Genomic DNA, 22,346 nt, shown 5'->3' on the forward strand with positions numbered 1-22,346 from the left:
TAATAGGCACATAGCTATTTATCTAAATAACTGTACACATGAAGTAAAACCTGCTTTGAATAACCACCAGACAGTCCTACAGGAAAGCAGTACTTTCACAGTTATGTGTTACTCAGGTTTCAACGCATTAAAATGTGCTCTCTGAAAATTTGTTTCCTTTCTCAGCTAGATATTATTATGATCTATTTATGTTCTGATATCAGTATGTGTGTAATTAATGAGTACTAAGTTTAAAAGTAATCTATAGCAAGAATTTTTTAAGCACAGAGGTGTCAAGAGACTAAATCTTGTTTTGCTGGGAATGGAATTCAGAAGAATCCAAGGATCTCAGGGACAGCCAGGCTGCCTGTAAGGAGCAGCCTCAGACAGGAATTGATTTGTTTCAACAAGCTTCTCATTGGAAATACAAGCATTCTCCAAGACGGTGTCTGTATTCATTAATTTCTCTTTTGAGATGGAGATATCTCATTATAGGTACAAAGTACAAAGTAGAATATTAGGGCGGTAGAAGTCAAAGAGGAAACAATATAGAAGAGACAAACAAACGATGGGGAAAGCAGGCATTAAAAATAAACTTGACCGATTTTACAAAGGAGATCCACAGTTCCTTCCCAGCTGACAGATTTTTCAAGTGTCATTCTTCCCAATCTTGTACGAAAGACAAGATAAAACCTAAAATATGGATCTTTAAAAGAAAACCCAATGTAAATGTATAAAACAAATCCATCAGGGCAACATATTTTATAAAATAATACAACTGTCTTTCTTTTAAAAAGTCAAATTTTCCATAATGCTTTAAAAATAAGTTTTATTTGTAAAAATACATTTCTATGCAACTTACAGAATATAGAATTATGTAATGAGCTATCCTTGTACAAAGTGGGATGACTCCTTAATTTCTATTCCTTTTATAACAGTTTTATAGCCGTTTTTAAAGTACTGTCACATACACTAAACCAAACCCACTACCACTGAGTTGATTCCTACTTATTGCAACCCTACAGGAGGACAGAGTAGAACTGCTCCATTGGTTTCCCAAGGCTATAAATCTTTACAGAAGGAGACTGCTTCATCGTTCTCCTGTGGAGCAGCTGTTGGGCTCAAACCGCCAACCTTTTGGTTAGCAGCTGAATGCTTTTAACCACTATACCACCAGAGCTCCGTCATACACACATTGTCCTTTAAATTTTCACGAATCATTCCTTCTTTTATTCCCCCCCTTAAAGGAGATGATCTTTTTATTATGCCCAATTTGTTTATTAGGTAAAGAAACTGAAGCCCATATTAAATACTACAAATGGCGTACTTACAAGTCAACTAGAGCTGAAACTTAATCTGAAACATAACTAAAAAAAAGTAACAAAAGCAGTTGAAAATGATTCAATTAGCTATTTTAATATCTCACTCTCTGAGCCTTTAACTACACAACACACAAATGCATCTGAAAATATTTATCCAAAACAGGTGCTATTACAAAAATCCAAAACAAAAAAAGGACATGAATTTAACATTTCCACTTTATGCAATCAAAAATTTCTACGTATGTGCACATACCAGTGTACCTCAGGTAATTTACAGCCAATTACCTTAATGACAAATCACTGTTAACAACCTTGACTTAAATAAAAACTATTCAATGTACTTATTTTCCTTTTGTAAAAAACAGAGCATGGCAATAATTACAACCATTGAACATCATCCATTTTACCCTAAACAAGGCAATGTCCACAAACCATAGGTCTCTTCCACATCACTGCTATTTTGCACAAAGTCATTCCTTAGATATATGCAAATGACTTCATTTTAATCAATACATATGTTCTATTTCCAAATTTTAAAATCTCGTAATCTCATAGTATATTTCTCTTTTAGGAACTAATTAAGTTCTCAGAGTCACAGAAGACTCTTTCATTATGAGACTCACAAAAGTAGAAACTGTAGTGGGTGTCACCTCAAAGTCACCGTCTAAGGACGCTTATTTATACCACAGCAAGCATAATCATGAATCTCCTAGGAAAAAGCAAATGAAATGCTAACATCTTAATTTACTATTTTTAACAATACTCATATTTCTTATGAGATGTTTCCTAATGTCTTAATTTAAAAATGGGAAAAACAGAGTTTTAAATGTTATCCACCACTTAAAAATGAAAAGACATGCTTCCATTTATAACTGATTATAAGAAGGTGATATAATAAAAGTTATAAAAATAAGATCCACCAGCCACTCCTTGGAAGGAAGATGGGGCAATCTACTTCCGCAGTGATACTGCCTCGGAAACCCAAGGAGGGGTCGCTATGAGTCGGGGCTGACTCGATGGCAAAACAACAACAACAACAACAACAACAAAAATAAGATACTTGAATTTCGAATGCTTCCTTTCTCCTCTCTTTTTGGTTGTTTTCATAAACATATACCTGCTTCACAATACAGTTTCATTTTTCTTTATATAATTGTCCCACTGAGCTATATTTCAGTTAAATAAGTCTACTTACTAGTGCTTCCAAAGACTAAAGTTCACTTAGGTAAGTAGACAGGGCAACCTTTTGAATTTAACTAGTTCCATACCCTACTTGTTCATAAATTCATCACATAATATTTGCTTTGCAAAGCGAAGCCTGATGTATATACTGTGTAAAAGCAGAAACATGTACAGACTATGAATTATCTAGACTCTATAGCAACAAAAATTTCTCACTAAGGACACTAGAATCATAGAATTTTGGAGCAGAAAGACATTTTTCAAGTCTTTATAACTCCATTGGAATCACAAGCTTCCGAAAGCCACTCACGAGAGTCTCAGCCAGTGGAAACAGAGAAACCGTTAGTCATCTTTTATACAGAGAGTAAAATGAACATTTTGGGTTCATTTAACCATATGGATTTAAATTGGAAAAGTGTTAAAAATCTGTTTCCGAGGTATAATTCTGGCACTGCCACATAAAACACACCTGGGGAGGGTTTGTAAATAAATATCCTTTGACAGTTATGGCAGGAACCTCCTTCGATGTTTTGGACTGGAGCAACTATTTTGTTCCAGTAGACTTTGAAGATTTAGAACAAAATCCCTGTCCCGTTACCTTTGTTAGTGATGTATTTTTAATGATGCATAAACCCCAATGTAAACACCTGTATTATTTGAGGAAAAGTGGCTGCCAATGAAGACTACGAGGTCTTCCAGGGATCTAAATAACTGCTTTCACTCAAGTAAATGCTGAGCCCGTGCAGAGATTGCCGAATTATATAGAAAGCTCAGGGCAAATATAACTCAGAGTCCTTGATGAGGAGTCAGAAGCAATCTCTCTCCCCACAGAATTCCTCCTTGCTCAAACTGTGGTCCCTGGGCCAGCAGCATCAGTATCACTGAAGAGCTTGTTAGAAATGCAGAATGTCAGGCCCACCTGACAATCTCCTGCATTAAAACCTGAATTTCAACAAGATCTCCAAGGGGTTTGTGTGCAAGTTAGAGTAAGAAGCAATAATCTAGAAATCACTAATCAAATGTTTCATGATAGCAGGGTTGTGTCTATACTGTTTACTGCAATATATTCAGTACTGAGAACAATACCTAGCACATGGTATCAATAATTGTGTCAAATGAATTTCTGTGTGAAGATTTCTTATGGCATTTTCTACTTTGTACTGTGATTATGAAAGAGCTCTGGCAGCGTCACAGTTAAGGCATTTTGCTGCTAACCAAAAGGCCAGCAACGCGAACCAACTAGGGGCTCCATGGGAGAAAGATGGGACAGTTTACTCCCACAAAAACCTATGGCTTTGGGAAGCCTATTAGGCAGTTCTGCTCTGTCTTACTTACAGAATCGCTATAAGTCAGAATCGACTTGAAGGCAGTGGGTTTGGGTTTTGGGTTTGCTATGATAGTGTATAAAAATTATTATACCCACCAAAACTCAAAGTTCCTTGAGAGTACAGATGCTGTCTAATTTATCTTTGAATCCTCTGTATGTCTCCCAATGTTTAATGCATAACATTACTCAAGAAATATTTCATCAATTTAAAATTTCAGATAGTCCATTTAAAAAAAAAAACCTCACTCTGTCAAGTCTCACAGCAACCCCTCTTGGGTTTCCGAGGTAGTATCTCTATGGAAGTAGATTGCCCAGTCTTCTTTCCAGGAAGTGGCTGGTGGGTTTGAACACCAGCCTTCTGGTAAATGCATAATATCACTCAAGAAATATTTCTTCAATTTTAAATTTCAGATATTCCATATAGGAATATATTATTGCCATTAGATATGTTAGCTAGAATATATTTCTTTTGGGAAAATAAATTAAATTCAACATATAATTCCTAAATTCACTCATCTGGCTTGGTTTTCGATACAGAAAAGAGAATTCACCCAAAGAATTAAAATGCTAATGGAAAACATTAGACAGAGCTGAGTCCTGATCTATATGGAGCTAGAGAACAGGAAAAGCATGAACGAATGAAATCCAATATTTATACTGAAACTTCTATTATTCAATACTTTCAAAGTCTTTTCTTAAAAAAAAGAAATCTTATACCAAAACTGTTATAATTTTCAGGAATACCAATTTTTAGTTTTCTTTCTCAAATCTACCTACTGTCCAGAGACAATGAAACACGAAAGTCACCCAAAGAGAAAGGCACGAATAGAGTTTTAATGAGCAAACTAAATGATTAGCCCAGAAACAATCGGATATCAACACAAAACTCTAGAGCTAAGCAAAAAACAACCAAAAAAAACCAAACCCACAGCCATCAAGTCGATTCCAACTCATAGTGATCCCCATTGAGTTTCCAAGGCTGTAAATCTTTAGGGACGTAAATTGCCTCATCTTTCTCCTGTGGAGCAGTTGGTGAGTTTGAACTACCAACCTAGTTAGCAGCCAAATGCTTTAACCACTGCACCACCAGAGCTAAGAAACGAAGTAACGTATTTGTTGAGGAAATTATAGAGAAAGAAATAATAAAATATGTTAAGAGCATTTAAAAAAAAAAAAAAAAATCACTGCCGGTGAGTCAGTCCTGACTCACAGAGACCCCTCCTTGGGTTTCTGAGATGGAATCTCAACAGAAGTAGGTTGCCCAACCTTCCTTGTGAGTAGTGGCTGGTGGGTTTGAACCGCCAGCCTTCTGGTAGCAGTCAAATGCCTTAGGCACTATGCCACCAGAGCTCCCATGTTAATAGCATAGATATATCAATAATAAGATCACATCTAAAATAATACTAAAAATAACGGTATATGCAGTCATAAATATTGCTGGTACTCTTAGTCCATTTCATTAAAGTCCATATCATAAAGATAGGAGGAACACTAAAGAAGGGATCTCCAAACAACTTTTCTTTTTTTTAATTTACTGAGTTAGATAGTCTTGTATACATTTTTTTTTAATTCAGAGAATCCAGAGTATAAAGTTAAACCACTACATACTAACTCCATAAGCATATATACACATGGAATATCCTATACACACACACACACACACACACACAAACACGTATCCATCCATACAAACATACACATACTCTCTCATGTTTTTGTTTTCCCAAGAGTATAGTTGACAATGGTGATAGCGGAGTGTGTAATTAGTTTTCATTGTTCCCCTGACAGCTGTAGTACCATACAAGACCTTTTTCTTTTTATGTTGTAAATGCTATGGAAAAAATATACTAATAACAGGCATTTAATTATGGGTCCAGCAACCATAGTGGGAACATCGCCAGAAAAGATGGGAATCTCTGGGATAGCAAAAATACTTATCTGCCAAAGGAAACAAAGTTCTGTTCTGTAATCACAGTAACACTCAAAATATTAATGCCTGGCATGTGATGAAAAAGTCTTAACATTTTTTCCCCCAAGTCTCAAATTAGAGTCAATAGGGTATGTATACAATGCTACATCAATCCTAAAATCAAAGAATATGATTATCATATCTGTAATAAAATATTGATAAGAATAAAGGCATTGCTTATTAATAAGGGAAACACTCTTTAGAATAGCTATGTTTTACAATACTGCCAGTGATGAATACAAAGATCCACTTTCAAAATTTGGACTTCCTATTTTTTTGTTTTGCTTTTCACAAACCTAAAAAATGAGTACCTGTGGTATCAAATATCTGGGTGCTACATTCCTTGAGCTTACTTTAACTGGTTTTATACCGTTTTTAAAATAAAGCATCCCCACGTTACTGTCATGGCAGACACCAGATCTATCACTGAGGCCCTTTCTTGCCTAATTAATTAGTAATTGGGAGACACATTTTGGCAGCTTTCATTTCCCTATTATTTTCTCTAGTTTGACACAAAACCCTGTCAGAAGCACCACTATTTGAACGGTACCCTTCTTAGTGCTGGGTCACTAAATTTTAATAAACAGAGCCCCTGCCAGAAAACTACTAAAATAGGCATAAAAGTTTACTGAAGCAGTAACAGTAAACAAATATATGAAGAAAACACTGAATGCCACAGTATCTAAAACATTAATGGTCTATCTGAACCCAGGGGTTATTGGTGAGATTGCAGAGCAGAGAATAAAAGAAAAAGCCTTTAACAAAACCACTGCTTTCATGTGTCTTTAAGAAAAAAGCAAAGTACTAGCTAAATCAAACAGGCAAACACTTTTCTGCAAGAGAACTATGCACCTAAGCCTCCCTTAGCCTCCTCTATTCTCCTACCCTTATGAATAAAATTATTGGATGGTAAAAATTTACAGTGACTACATGGATACAGAACCCATCCAGAAGTCACAAAAGCTCTGCCTGAGCTCAAAAAGAAAGATTTTTTCATATAAGGTAAAGTGAAGAACTTAAAACTGAAGCTGGTAACTTCAGAGAGTTACAAATAGCTACACAAAAATCAGTTTCAGGTTTTCCATCTTAAAGTGTCAGTCACTTCAAGAAAGCATCCTGCAACGATGGTGGCTCAAGACACTTGTGTGCCAGGGCAGTGGCCATGCTGTGCGTGTCAGAGGTCACTGCTTCCACATGCCGACATCTGTCTGTATTTTCTTGCCCTGAAACAATACAAGGGGAGCTAGGCTCATTTGCTCCCACTTTGTTTAACCTAATTGTTAAACACTAAGGAAAATTTCCCTGTATTTACAGTTATATTTCCTTTTTTTCCCAACATCATTTGTCCCCTAAAATTAAACACTGTGAAAAAACTTAACCAAAAGTTTAAGTCCCCTAAACATTATTCACTTCAATAAATATGACAAAGTCACATGTCCTATTGATGTCTATGACACATAAAACAAGTTTCACATCCAAGACCATCAAAATATACATAACAATTTACACTATAATTATCCAAAGAAAATAAACCATGACTCGATGTTATTCAAACCACAACACTATTTTTCATAGAAGAAAATACTTTCATAATACATATTTTCTCATGATAGGAGGCAGGAATACTAATTGTTGATTATAGTTATTTACATGTATAAATAAATTACTCATACAACTTAAAATGGAAATTCTGTCACCTTGAAAGAGCAACAAAAAACGAAAAGTATTTCTTAGTTCATTTAAAACAAAAAAGGTCACAGAGCAAGGAGCTATTTTAGTTTTCTCCACCAGGCAGTCAAAAGAAAAGTAGATAAAGGGTATCAGAGGAGGGTTCTGGGGGTTCAAAACTGTCAACTTACACCTGCCTACTATTAAGGAACCCCTGAGATGTAAATCTGCTCTTAAAACATACATTTTATTTATCACCCTTCCAATGGATCTATAATCACCAAAGATCCTACTGGCAATGAATTGAAGCAATCTGTGACATACATAGTATTCATCTATGCCCCGTTTAATCAGACCTATTGAAATTAATCTTTAGGAAGCTCAGCTTTCACTGCCGTACATGGCAATAATGTTTCCAGACAGCATCAAACAGATGTCATAGCAAAAGGGGTAGTATAAAATTTTGGTACAGTTTACTAGGCCACATGTTCTTCCAAATGTACCCAGAAACACAAAACATGGTGGGAAACATAGCAAACTCAATTGATACGTACTCTCATGATTCTTAGTAACAAATAAGAATTGACTTCCAAAATAATTTTCTATAAGAACTCACAAAAAAGGTTTATAAAGAGCCAGTGAGAGCCTGTATATGGGAAGGAGAGAGGGATCTGACTGATTGCTTCTCAAAGGTCCCAAATGCTTCAGTTTTAGAGGTCATAAGTACCTCATACTGGAAAAAGAGTCCTGGTACCGCTAAGCAATTTTTTGGGAAAAAATATTCAACAAATAAAAATAACTCCTCAGTATGGTCAGAGAAAGAAAACCAGGGCTGAAAGGGGTAACAGTAGGAGTTATTACAGTATTTTGAAATTAAAAATAAATTATAAGCTTCAGAGAAAAGTACGGATGCAAACATGGTACAGCCCAACATTTCACACATCCTATTTCCCAGTTTAAATACTACTACGAAGTGAAAACATCTTTTTGTTAGCTAAATACAAGAAGATAACATTTTAGTGAGCTCACAAATTACTTAAGATAGAGCGTATATGTAGAACCCTGCCAAAATGATTATAAAATGGTTTAGTCCTTTCTATCGTCCATATTCATTTCCGGACCATTTTCACGAAAGAAATAAAACAGGTCTTAAAACAAGATGGCTGCTTCTAGGAAAGAAGGGGGTGGGGGGAACGCCGATATAACCAAAAGCCAAAAATCTATCTTTTCTAAGTTGGGAAATAAGGATACAGTCTATGTTTTGTTTTGTTTTTTAATTTTCAAGTATGCATTCATGTACTTCCACAAGGAAACCCACAGATTACACCATGCAGGTATTTAAAAATCATTAATAGCAAAGTAATTGGAAAAAGAAAGGCATGTCTAATCTTTGCATGATTGTCCAAAGCACATACACAGCAACATCACAAGACTCACTTATATTTCACACGAGAATCATGACCATCGGTCATGAAAATCAGATCACTCGATGAAGTAATAATAGTAATAACACTGATCTTTCATATCCCTAAAAAAATCCGATGGTAAAAATGTCCAGTAATATCCTGTTCGAACTAACGCAATTTTATGTTGCTTTTTAAGAAAAAATATCCTAGAAACTTAACTGTTTGACAAAACTCAAAAACCCACTACCATCGAGTCAATTCCAACTAAGCAACCCTATAGGACGCAGTAGAACTGTCCCATAGGGTTTCCAAAGCTGTACGTCTTTATGGGAACAGAGACTGCCTCATCTTTCTCGTGGAGCGGAGCCCCTGTTGGTTTCCAACCTTTCAGTTCACAGTGAAGAGCCTGAACTACTGTGCCACCAGGTCTCCACTACTATTTGACAAGCTCTCCCTACACTGTACTTGGCTGACCTTTCCCAAAACAAATGGCAGATAAATTCTATGACATACCTATAAAACTTTAAATATTTTCCTTAGAAAAAATCTGAATTTTAAAAAAATTTCAATATTTAAAAAAAATCATTCAAATCTATTTTTATTCCTTACTTGCACAGAAAATAAAACCTGACAGTAACATTTTCTTCTACCTGTCAACTGTCAATTGTATGAAGGATGTTTCTAAAGATGACAAAGGTTTATTTTTCCCTATTGAAAATGAAAGAATTCTACCTGAATGAAAGCCAAGCTAACCATCACTGTAGCAGAGTTCTGTCTCTCAGCAACTAGTTAAGGAGTTCCCAATATTCTAAAATTATGTTTTTATTGAAATCTGTGGTTCACTGTTTGAAAACTACATTCAGATGCTTCAAAATCAAAAGTTTTCATCAACATAATTTTTCATTTAGGGACTAATGTACAAATTTCAATATTTTACAATAAATCTTTCAGAGAGTTCAATAAGGAGTACAGATTATCAGAAACAGTAATATAGAAGCAGCTTTTTTTCTTCTTTTTTACTCAAAACTATGCCGAATACTTGTAGTACCAAGGTTACTTGCAATAATGATTTTTCGCTTTAAACTAAGTGGGGTTCTGTGTTATTGTACTGGTTTATGACTGGCATAATCATAAATAATTTTTTTAATTTTGTGATAAAAAATATTTATAACAAAAATTTGGTCATTTCAATCATTCTAAGAATATAATTCAGTGGCATGCCACCTCAGAAACCCAAGGAGGGGTCACTATGAGTTGGGTCTGACTCGCTGGCACTTAACAACAACAACTTACATTCATAATGCTGTGCAGCCATCAACACTATTTCCTAAACTTTTCATCCAAACAGAAACTCTATACCCATAAAGCAACAACTCTGTTTCTCCCTCCCTCCAGGCCCTGGTAACCTCGAATCTACTTTCTGTCTCTATGAATTTGCCTACTCTAGATATTTCCTATGGGAGCTCTGGTAGCATAGTGCCTAAGGTTGGACAATCTACTTCCATAGTGATACTGCCTCAGAAACCCAAGGAGGGGGTCGCTATGAGTCAGGTCCGACTGGACGGCACATAAACAACAACAGGTATTTCCTATAAGTGGAATCACACAATTATTTGTGTGACTAATGATTTAAAACAGAAATGGAGATGAATTTAAGAGGGCACAAATCTCATGGTAGTGAGTAATATTCCATTCAGAAACACTAGGAGTTCAATTAATCACAAGAAACTTTTCTACAAAACAGCTCAGGACAGAGGTTGAGAAGCAGACTGAAATATAAATCTAATAATATAAATCAGGCTCTTAAAAGAGACAGTAATTTATTGATGTTTAGCTGTCTAAGACCACCATCGTAAGATAGATGACTAAACCTGAATATTAACACCTCATTTCTTATCCTCCTTTTGGAGGTTTTTCATACCTGAATATGAAAGTGTTATCCGTCACAAATGATCAGAAAGCAATTTTTTCCCAGGTCAGAAGATTGATCCTGACTGAGTAACCTGGCAAGTGACAGGGCCTTCCTCACTGCAGTAGTGAAATACAGGCTTACTTTCCAACAAGAACATTCTAATATGGATTGCTATTTTAACCATTTGTATACTGTTTCTGAAAAGGAAATCAATAATATGAAATCAGGCAACATAGAATAGTTCATTTCTTAAAATAAAATTTCACAGCTTTTTTTATCAAGCATAAAAATGAAGAGGGTTGAGTAGTATCTTCTGAAAAATTATGAAGCGAGTGGTAGATATGGGGTGGGAGCATGCCAATAAGTAAATAAAATGGTACTATACACATGAAAAATTTGTCATTATGGTTGTTCTCCCCGTCCCATTTTGTGGTTTAATGGTACATCTCTCTTAAAGGTATATTCTTTTGCCATGTACTTCTCCCAAGACTGCAAAGGCCAGGCCTCCTGAAGACTAATTATATTCATTCATTTTCTTGGCTCAGCATGGAGCCGGTAACTTGCTTGGTGCACAGCAACAGGGGAGAAACGAGGTGCTCATCTTTATCTGTCCCTGCCCAAAAGAAACCAGGCCAGTGGGTAAAATGCAATGAAATGCCTGTTCAGAAAGCATCTTGAGAGATTAAATGGGAAGAAATTTACGAAGTTAATTTGCCTCCAAATAACTAAGAACTCCTTCCAAACCTGACCTTCAGACTTCAACAGTGAAAGCCTCTATAACTCTTGATTATTCAACCAGATCAAACATGGCAACACGGGATTCAGTGAGCCAATGGTTTAGTAAATACCACCAAAATCAACTAACAGGGAGTAGTGTACTACTGAAGACATTCTCTGGCACTTTTAATCACAAGGAGTTTATTGACCTTGTTCTCATACTCGAAATGTTAAATCAGACTACATAGCCAAACGTGCCTCAGATAGCATGGATGTTCTACAGCCATCTACAAAGCAGTTGGCTATCTGTTAATTTATTACGAATGTGTACAAATAATGCATAAGTGACTGGAATGTAATATCTCAGCAACTAAGTCAGCTTTTCAACATTCTGTGGCACACTGGCCAAAACCAAGAAGCATACTTCTCTTTTACAAATTTCTAGATATAAAAAAAAAAGAGGGGGAGATTCATTTCAGGTCTCCTATAAGTAATGGTAAAAACATGGGCTATATATTTCATTTTTTCCTGATGTTTATATAAATATCAAAATAATAAAATTACCCACTATATCTAATTAAAAACAATACATTAAATTGAGGCTCATAATTAATAGTTAACAGATTCTGAGTAATATCTTTTACTCGAAGACCATTTATGCTTCCAACATATAAAAATATTATTAAAAACACTTAAAATTTTCAAAATAAAGAAAATCCTTTACAAGGTGATAAAACTCATTCATCACCAACATCAACTTTCCATCTTGCCTGAAAACAAATTCTTAGATGTAAACCATGCTGATTTCATTTAAGGACCCCTGGTGGTACCATGGTTAAAGTGCTCAGCTACTAACCAAAAGATCCGTGGTTTGAACCCACCAGCCATTCCGCGGCTTTCATAAAGATTTACAGCCTTGGAAACCCTATGGTGCAGCTCTACTCTATCCTATAGGAGTTTGTGAGTCAGAATCAACTCCACAGCAGTTAAGTTTGGTTTTGGGTTTGATTTCATTTATTTGTCAGTGAAAAAGGCATGATATCAATACACGTTTATCATATATATATATATAATATATATAATATATATATATTATATATATATATCATATATATATCAGCATATTAATGGCTCAGATTTTTAAAAATGAAGCAACTGAATTTTGAAATGGGAAAGAGAGACCTTAGAGAATAGGATTGGGGGGGGAGAAAGTTATTGCTTCTCTCTACTTATCTACCTACATATTTATGACCTGTAGAGCCAGAAAGATTCAGGAGCCTTGGTCTAGAATTCACATTACTTTCACAGCTCTAAGATTCCATGTTAACAAAACTAAATGGTGTCAATTACCTGCTACTCTAATATGAAACATTTAATTTACAAATCCCTGCAACAATTGAAAAAGGCCAAAGAACACATGATTAGGTTCAAGTTTTGTAAATCTCTGATGAATTAAGAGAATTTCTTTCCCTTAGGAGAGTCCTCTAAATTAGTGATTCTCAAATGTTTACAGAAGTAAAGCACTGAGGACTATTAGTTTTCTGAAAAGTGCCTTTGTCACATTTGCTACTGTTTTATTCTACTATGCCATCTACCAATGTCAACCAGTGGGAGATATGTTTAATTATCATAACATTATTTTAGTAACTACTTATAAGAATCCACGAGCTTTTCATTATAGACACAGTATTTTAAAAAATATTCTCATTGGAAGAACCAAACCATGGTACACTTCAGATTAAGAGAGATGCTCTTAATACTGAGTCATCTCTACCTTCAGAGGTGTAGCTACTAAGGAATAAATGTAAATAACGTTTTATTACTTCAGTCTCTTTTTAAAGTTATTTAAAAGATTTTTAGGGTCTTAACAGAATAAAGACAAATAGCTACATATTCCTTGATTTGGATTTTCATTACTCAAAGTTACTTACTAACATTCCAGTTCAGAAATCAGCTTAACATTTAGAGAACTATTCTATTACTCTCACTAATTAGGTGAAACTCATACAGCTTCTCAAATTTTAAAAATATGGGAGATGCGTTTAGATGTTCTCATATATTTCTATTCAGATTAATAGCTATTAATTGCTATTTCACAAATTGGAGACTATTCAAAACAGAAAATCAGTTTGCCTCACCTTCCAAATGTTATCAGCATTTGAAAACCAAACACCTGTTTCTCAGAAGTAAATACCACTGAACATATATGCTAACAGTGAAATTACTAATAGAAAATAAGTTTAATATTTTTTTCCTCTGTGTACCTAGATCTATGGATACTTTTACCAATGGAGAGTCAGGAACAAAACTTACTATAGCTGATAAAATCATATAATTATGCAAGTTATATAATAAGGTATTTAAATCTTATGAATACAATGTTATATTTAACTCTGATTTTATCTAAACATAATCCCATATTGCTATCCATTATCAAAGCTAAAAAATACTTACTTCACATAAACTATCCATTATTATCAGCTTCATACGTCCACTAACCTATTGTTACAATACAAAAAAAAATTAAAAACCTACTCAATTTGCAACAGCAGTTAACATTTTTTTTTAGAAAGTTGAAGTTTTTCTTAAATGTAGTTTAGGCTTTATGTAAAACCAAAAGGCATGGCTTCCTTACTTTACAAAATGATAGCATACATGGAAAGGAAATACAAAATACTAATTTATAAAATTTAGTAAAGCCATGCAAGCTTTCTGAAATATTTCTCCACAGCATCTTTTGTGATAAACTTGTTATCTTTTAACTACTTATTTTGCATTGACTCCTTTGAAATGAATTACAAAAGTGCCATCTTATTCAGCATTTCAGAGCTGAAACTGCCTACCAGTAAATACTTTTACATTTCTATTATTTTTAAAGTTTTACTGTGATAACATAGAAAATAAGTATACCCATAAACCTCTAAGAATGCTAAATATTACAGCTGAATCTCTTGGGGGGAGGTGGACACATCATTCTTTATTTTGGACATAATCAAACTGATAATGATCAAATAAGAAGGTATTTCCTCAAACCTCAAACTGGATACTAAGTTAACAAGAATACTCTTGATATTTTAAAATTCTACAGATTAACTCTGTCTGGACAGGTTCAAAGCCACCATGGAATCCAGAGCAGAAGAGTTTACTGCAGGCAGGGCAAATCTATTAAAAAACATGACCTGTGACAAAAATCAATGTGCTAATCTCAAACCAAACAACAGTATCAAAAGCATAAAACAGAGATAACCTAAGATAAAATGTCCTCAAACTAAGACTAGCTTGACAAGTTAAAAAGGGGGGTTAGGGAGGGGGTGTTACTGATCCTTTCTGTTTTAACCAGGGACAACTGGAACACCCAAATATCCAAATAAATGAAGATCCATGTGAAAAAGATCACACTATGAAGTTTGGAGTGGGAAAGAAAAGACAACTAAGAGCAAAATGTCCCAAGTTCAACTAACAATTTTACTGCTGCTTTATTTGATAAAGCACTAAAGTTTAGAAATATACGCTGTGTAATAAAGCCCAAAGGGGAATAAAACCAACCAACATAATGAGACTTGCTTTTCACACCATCACAACTGGAAAGCTTGCTCTATTTGTCTTGTCAGCTTTAATAAAAGGCATCTCCTCTGGCGGAATGGCTTCTCTTTCTCTTTTCCTAATAGTGGTAAGTGGCATGTCAAAGAAGGAACAGTTTCCCATCCCACCACCCACCTCCACAAGCCCCCCCAAAAAACTTTCGGGGATGCCTCCGATGCTGCAGGGCGCTGTATTCAGCGCTCGGGCTACTTGAGTGTGATTATCTTAACTAGGTTACCACTGCAGAAGAAAAGCCTCTCTCTGTTCGGCTACTTTTTGCGGGGTAAATCTCCCCATCTTCATTTGAGCTGACATTACTTCAAGCGGGAGTCCCTCTCAAGCCTGCAGACTAAGGGAACGCAGCAGGCCGGCAGAGAGGTCCGGTGGGAGGTGAAAAAAGTTGGAGGCTCCCGCCGTCCCCTTCTCCCCCGGCGCACTGAGCGCACAGTAACCACTGGCCGCCTCTCCTCCCAACTTCAGCTCCGGCCCAGGAAAAACCTGTTGTCTCAGGTACAGTCGCTGTTTCCCACCCAGGAGGAAGCCGAGACCAGCCCCCATCTGCTATCGGGCCTCTGTCCCGGGGAAGTAGCGCTATAGGGGCCCGCGGGGCCGACTACTGAGCCCAGGCCCAGGGAAAAGCAAGGCTCGGAGCTGCTCCGGGTCGGAAGGTGCGCCACGCAATTTTCCCTAGCCGCGTCCCAGATCCAAGAATCCGGGATACACGCGGCTGGCCGAGGTCCAACCGGCGCGCTAGGGCGGACCCAGGCACCCACCTCTGGCCTCCCCGCGTCCCGCGCACCTAGGGGGCTTGAGGGACGCCTGTAAAACGGTTGCAGGTAACCGCGTGTGTTTCTTTGGTTGCGCACTGCTTGGCCACGGGCGAAGGGCTCCCACCGCCCGTCTAGGCCAACTCCAGCAGCTTGCTCCGCACACATGACGTAACCCGGCATTAGATCAAACTTTCTGGCACCTAGAGCCACTGGGGGGAGGGGGAAGGAGGTGGGAGATCCCTCGTCGAAGCCTACTGCGCCGGGCCCAGACTAACCCAGAGACCGGATGATTTCCTCTCAGTTAAAGAGAAAAATAAAAGCCTAAAGCTTCCGCTTCCCAGCACCCCTCACTTCCCCCAGTCTGTGCGCTTTCTCTGCGCGCACCAGGAAAAAAGAAGGAAAAATTAAAAACAAACAAAAAAAACTTTGTGGATGTTTGGTGGGTTCTCCTCACAGTTCTTGAACACCCACGCTCCAGAAGGACGCTCCTGGCAGGGTGCATACAGGGTTCTCCATGCCCAACCCTGCGAGTGGATCGGGATGTTGGCCAGCCTGCCGGGGCGGGGAAGCAGCATAGTCCCGAATCCCTGGCTCCCGCCCTTTTCCGAATATCCCCGTGTCCCGCAGAGGCAGCCAGTCTGGACAGCCCGGGGGACTCCAGGGCGTACAGCTACTTCGCGGCGCCTTAACAAAGAGGGCGCGACAGGCGCGCTTCTCGCCGGCTCCTCCAAGCCATCAGCGCTCGGGCGACGTAGGCTCCGAGGGTGCGCGCCGCCGGCAGCCGGTGCGCGCTAGTCCCTGCTGCTGCAGCTGCCGCCGCCTCTCCTTCCACAGGGCCCCGAGGCCCCGGCAGCCCCAGCTATCCGTCCCCCACCGCCTTACCTGGGATTGCTGCTGTTCCAGTAGACGGCGTAGCGGTCGGCGACGGCCTTGGAGCCCGGGTCCTGGCTGAGCACACACATCCAGAGCACCAGAAACACCAGCGTCAACATCTCCACGTGCAACATCACGCCTGGCCAGCGGCGAAACCCCCGACGCGCCACTCCGGGGCGAGAGCGGGATCCGAAGGGAGGAGGGCCGGGGAGAAAGGACAGCCGGGCGCCAAATAAATATGAATAAATAGAAGTGAAGGGGGATGAGGAAAGAAAGAGGCACACACCAAGCTGGGGAGGGGGCGGAGAGCAAGAAGAAAAGGCGGCGGTGGAGTGGGGGAAATAAAGACAAACTCGCACCCCCACTGGAGGGTTCAGGAGAAAAGGAATCACAAGATGGAGAAAAGCGTGCGTGTGTGTGTGTGTGTGTGTGTGTGTGGTGGCGGCAGCAAGGGCGGGGGAAGGGGTGCCAAGCTGTGTCTCAGGCGGCGGAGGCAGACCGGTCACCCCGGGAGAGGGAGGTGCGCGGCGGGCCGGGCGGCGGCAGCGCGGGTTGGGGCAGGCGGCGGCGCGCGCTGCACAGTAACCGAGAGTTGCGCGTCGCGGCCGCGGGGAGACATACACTGGCCCGCCGGGCCCGGCTCAGCGTCAGTGCTGCGGGGTGTGCACGACTCCGCCGCCACCCAGGGCCCTCGCACTTCGCCCCGCTTCGCTCCAAGTTACTTTAGCAGCCGGTGGGAAACTGCAGGAGGAGGGCGCTTTGTGGCTGGGGAGCTGCGCGCTTGGGGCCCCAGGAGTCTGAGATCCTTCTTTCCTTGCCTCCTCTGCGCTCTACCGGAGGACCCCAAGAAATCTCGGAGGAGACGTAGGTGTTGTGGGTTCAGGGCGGTAAGACGAGAAGAATGGGGATCCGGGGGTCGTAAGCCCAGCCCTGCTGGCGTCCGGGAACTGGTTTAGCGGCAGCTGCGCTGGTGAGGAGCAGTCTTGCCTCTCAAACCTCAAAGAAAAGTTTGGCTCTTCGCGTCTTCCAGCAGGTCCCCCGGCAGAATCGGACTGCAACGGCGGCAGCGGCGGCGGGAGAAGACACTCCAGGCGCTGGCGGAGCCTCGGCTGGGATTTCTCGCGCGTGCTTTTTTTTTGGCCGGGGCGTGGGTGCACAAGAGTGAAATGAAGAGCAGAGGTTATGAACCAGTCAGCCGAGCGGAGCAGAGATGCCCAAACCTGCAGGGCTGGAGAGCAGGAGGGAAAACAATCACTTTCAAATGGATCCCTCTAACTCCTGGATGGGCTGATGTCAGTCTGTATTTGCCTTCCCGGAGCGAGACGTAGCCCCACAGACGCGGTGCCTAGGGCTCCGGGTGAGCTCTCAGAAGTGTCCCTGCGACTCCGATGGGTCCGGTCTCAAGCCCAGCAACTTGTAGAAATGCATCAATCAGTGTGAAAAAGGAAAAGAGAGAGAGAGAAAAAAAAAAAAACACGAGCAAGCGGCACCTCCCCGATGACTACATCAGAAAACCTTCCCGATCTTCCCGCAGCTGCTCCTCTTTCCCTCCTTAGGCACAGCAGCAACAAGAGGTGAAAACCACGAACCAAATCCTAAAACCCCTACCCAGTCGGGAAAATAAATAAACTTGGGTGCAGCCGCAGAAGCACGAGCAGCACGGGAAGGATTGAAACGATTGGCAAGAAGTGGAAAGGGGTAAAAGTCAGTTTTGCAAAGAGAAAAAAAAGAGAGAGAAAATGCTTTATGGGAAAAATCTCCTCGGGCACGCCCCCTCGTTAATGACCTGCGTGTAAAGCCGACAGCAGCGGCGACCCAGCAACACAGCAGCCGCACGGCGAGCGCGGAGAGCGCGAGGCCGCGCGCGTGGACGTGGACGTGGGCGGCAGAGGGGGTGGCTCCGCCCGGGCGTGTGTGCGAGGGGCGCAGGGCGCAGGGCGGTGCGAGCGCGGGTGTGAGCTCTGGCCCGAGCAGGGGGAGGCGCAGTCAGCCCGCACCCAGCCAGCGCTGCAGCCGCGGCCCAGATCATGTGGGCTGCTTTTTTTTTTTTTTTTTTTTTTTTTTTTTTTTTTTTTTTTTTTTTTTCCCTTGCAGTTTACTTGGGAAAGGCGGGGTAGCTGGAGCAGCCAGTCAGAGAACAGCCTGCTGTTTGCTTACAGATCGTTTTTTTTTTTCCTCTTTTCTTTACTCCAAGCGGATTGGTTTGCTCCACGAAAAAGAGGCGTTTTCCTAATCTCCTCCCTTCGCCCGCCTCCTGCACCCCTCCCACCCTGGCCCCACCTTCCAGAAACCTGACTAATTGAATTACTGGGAGTGCCGAGGCGCCCTCTCCTCCGCTGAGCCCTGCAGGCGCGCGTAACCCTTCGGATGCTGAATTCCGTCTGGGCTGAGGAATGATTTGACATCTTTTTACCTGGGAGTAGGGTCTTTGGATTTTAAGAAAACTGATTCCCACCCCGTAGTTAGACGAAATCTGTCTCCGTAGTCTCTCAGGTGACAAGAAGTCCCGGCAAACAGGCTGAAACCGAACCTCAGCGAGTGAATGTTGTAAATCTCTGTCCAGTTCTTAACATTGTGCATGCCTAAAGCTGGGCTGTTTGCAAAGCAGACCTGAGCACGTCTCATGGGCCTTTGGATCCTTCTTTTCCTACCATGGATTTAAAGGTTCCTGAGCAGGAAGCAAGACTTTAAAGTGATCTTCTGAAAACACAATTTAAAAAATCAGAAAAAAAATCACAGTTGACAGTGATTACAATTCGATGATCAGCAATAAATGAGAGAATGAATGCTGCAGGCAAGCTCATTAGAAATAACTTTATACCTTTTCCATTTCAACCCTGAGATCGTTCACTACCCACTCCCCAAAGAATAAATGCCTTGAACTGACCTAGTAAGGAAAGAAACGCAGGGCGCGAATGAGAGGAAAAAGAGTTCCCATTTCCTTGGAAAAGGCCTCTGGCTCTCACATTTCTCAGGCCGGTTGCCGCACCTCGGCCGCTACCAAAACCCAGTGGCCTGGCTGCTAGGCAGCCTCGGCGCCTCAAGACGCGTCCCCTCGTGCTCCTGAGCGGAGGGCACGTGCTGGGCGCCTGGCGCCGCGGGGCCACGAACCCCAGAGACCCGCCCTCGCGGGGTTCCGTGGTCTCACGTGGGCCATGGTATTGTTCTCTCTTGCTCTCTCGGGAATTTTGCTTCCTCAGTGAGAAGGGTTGGTGCCAAGAAGGAAAGCAGTTTAGTTTCACCTCTGCAATCCGCCTAGTTTCCTCTCTACTTATTAGCCCATTGAAACCAAATATCGCTTTTCCCTCAGCTTTCCAGTCTTCGGGCTTAGAATTTCCAGGTGCTCCGAAACTATTTGGAAGCGTCCAGACGCCCTCCAGTGGTCGACCTGCAGTCCGCACCCAGAGGGGGTATTGCCTGCAGCTCAGACCCGATTGAGTTTGATGGAGAATCTGGGGTCAATAAAGATTTGAGGGAAAAGGAACAATTCTTATGGACATAGGGTTACCTGGATGTTATATGCTATTGCCTAAAAGTTGAGTGTTTTCTCAACAATAATTTTCCTACCTGAGGAGATACTAAATTGTCCTAGGAGAGTGTAACTCTTCTGTGTTTTCTGACTAGATATAAAGTGCAATCTTTAGAATTATAAGACTCCACAACAAACTACCTTAACAAACCAGTCATCTTCCTATTAACAAAAAAATTCACAATATTAGCCCAATTTTTTTTCTACCATCTGTATATTTCACAAAATTCCAGCAGTAAGAAAGAGGTGGGAAAAATTAAACAAGAGAACCAAAGGATAATGCTTTTATTTTTTAAAAGCAAGCTTTCACTTAAAATGTTGTCCTTCCCCATTTGTATTCTTGCTGATGCCTATTTTAGGGTGCATTTTTTTTCTCTTATAAGAAGGATATATTTCTTTCCTCAGCCTTGCTGATAGCAGCTCTAATAGGTGCTCATATGACAAAAGCAGTTTTGCAGGAAATATTCTAGACCCTTTTAAGGGATCTATGTATCTTTAGGAGGAAGAGAATTCACACCTCTTGTGTTAGAGAAATGCTGATCCCCATCAGCATCAGACAGTCTATAGACAGGTAAATATCAGCTATCAGGCTTCCTGTAGTGTCAAAGCCAAAATGAGTGATGAAAAAAAATTACATTCACTTATTTCCCATTTAGAATACATAATGTAACAAAATGAAAATTCACATATCACAAGGATATGGATGTCATAATATTTTAAATGTCTCTAATTTGTTTAAAATATGAATAGCACCATTTTAAACAGGAAAAAAAATCATACAATATGGTCTTTCTTAAAATGATTCAATGAGTTAGAATAAAAGAGTGAAATTTGCAACTATTCTGAACACAATTGAAATATCTGCATAAAATAATTCATAAACCTAAATCAAATGCCTCCTGGGAATATATATAACTAAGCAATTATTGATAGGATATTGAAGTTATTAAACAGCAATATGATAGAGATAGTTTGAAGGGAGATATTTTTAACTATACTTGTCACTAGATAATATGACGTGCTCTCTTCAGCAAAACATTCAAGTGATTTGAATTTATACAAATCTGCCTTATATGAACTAATTACCAATGTCACCAATGCAATGACTTTTAAGCTGGCCTTTCAAGGACAAGTAGTTTTTTGCCAAGTATGGAAGGAGGTTTATTTATGAGAGAAAGAAAAGAGCAAGAAGCTAAAAACATAGAGGAGTAAAAGTACAGGGCATGTTCAAATGCTTTGAGATTGACAAGACTGAAACAGGGTTGTAGGGAGCAGAGATTTGAGAAGTTGGTTGGCAATGGGCTGTAAAGGAGATTAACTGCCATTCTAAAAGCGTTTGAACTTAAAGCTATAGGCAACCAAATGCACTAGTGGTCTTAAAATAAGTGATGTTGAAGCAATAATCTATATGCCTCAAATTAAAACACAAAAGGAGATTGGTTTAATTAGTTTATTATTATTATCATTATTATAATTATTATCTGGCCTTGAAATATCTAGGTCTTAAGCTTGGCTATGAAACAGAATCACCCTAGGTAGGTTATTCTAGTTGGTTAGGAATGGGGACCTGACATCTGTGTTTTTTTACAAGCTCTCTAGGGAAGTCTAAAGAGCAGAAAAGATTGAGAATCACTGATACTGATAACTTGCAGAAGAAATAATACAGGAAACAGACTCTAGAGCAAAAATAAAGGAAATAATACACAGACACAAAACTAACTTCCAACAGATGACTAACATAATAGTATCTAATCTCATTGCTTTCTTCCTAGAACATTTAGAAATCGTTCTGAAGCCCCATCAAACACTCATTGTCATAGAGTTGATTCTAACTCAGAGTGACCCTAAAGAACAGAGTTTCCATGGCTGTAAATCTTTACAGAAGTAGCAGACTGCCACATCTTTCTCCCACAGAGTAGCTGATGGGTTCAAACTGCGAACCTTGTAGTTAGCAGCATAGCGCTTTAACCATTGCACCACTAGGGCTCCTTCTGAAGTCCCAAGAAGCTGGAAAATAAGTCCAGGTCCTATCACCAACCTATCACCCAGCTGTCCTGCCTACCAAATGAACCAAATGCACTGCCATCAAGTCAGATCCAACTCATAGTGA

General features: G+C 40.0%; 1 protein-coding gene across 1 annotated transcript in view; it reads right to left on the minus strand.

Annotated features, from left to right (window-relative positions):
- The window catches only part of EFNA5 (ephrin A5), a 354,402-nt gene extending 337,561 nt beyond the window's left edge, over positions 1 to 16,841 (minus strand). The window contains exon 1 of the mRNA XM_007955277.2: positions 16,717 to 16,841. Coding sequence (XP_007953468.1) covers positions 16,717 to 16,841 — 125 coding nt within the window. The remainder of the gene's footprint in view (positions 1 to 16,716) is intronic.
- Between the last annotated feature and the right edge of the window lie 5,505 nt (positions 16,842 to 22,346).

The sequence above is a fragment of the Orycteropus afer genome, unplaced genomic scaffold (genome assembly GCF_000298275.1).
Source record: "Orycteropus afer afer isolate SDZICR_OR568_19922 unplaced genomic scaffold, OryAfe1.0 scaffold00496, whole genome shotgun sequence".
Classification (NCBI taxonomy): Eukaryota; Metazoa; Chordata; class Mammalia; order Tubulidentata; family Orycteropodidae; genus Orycteropus; species Orycteropus afer.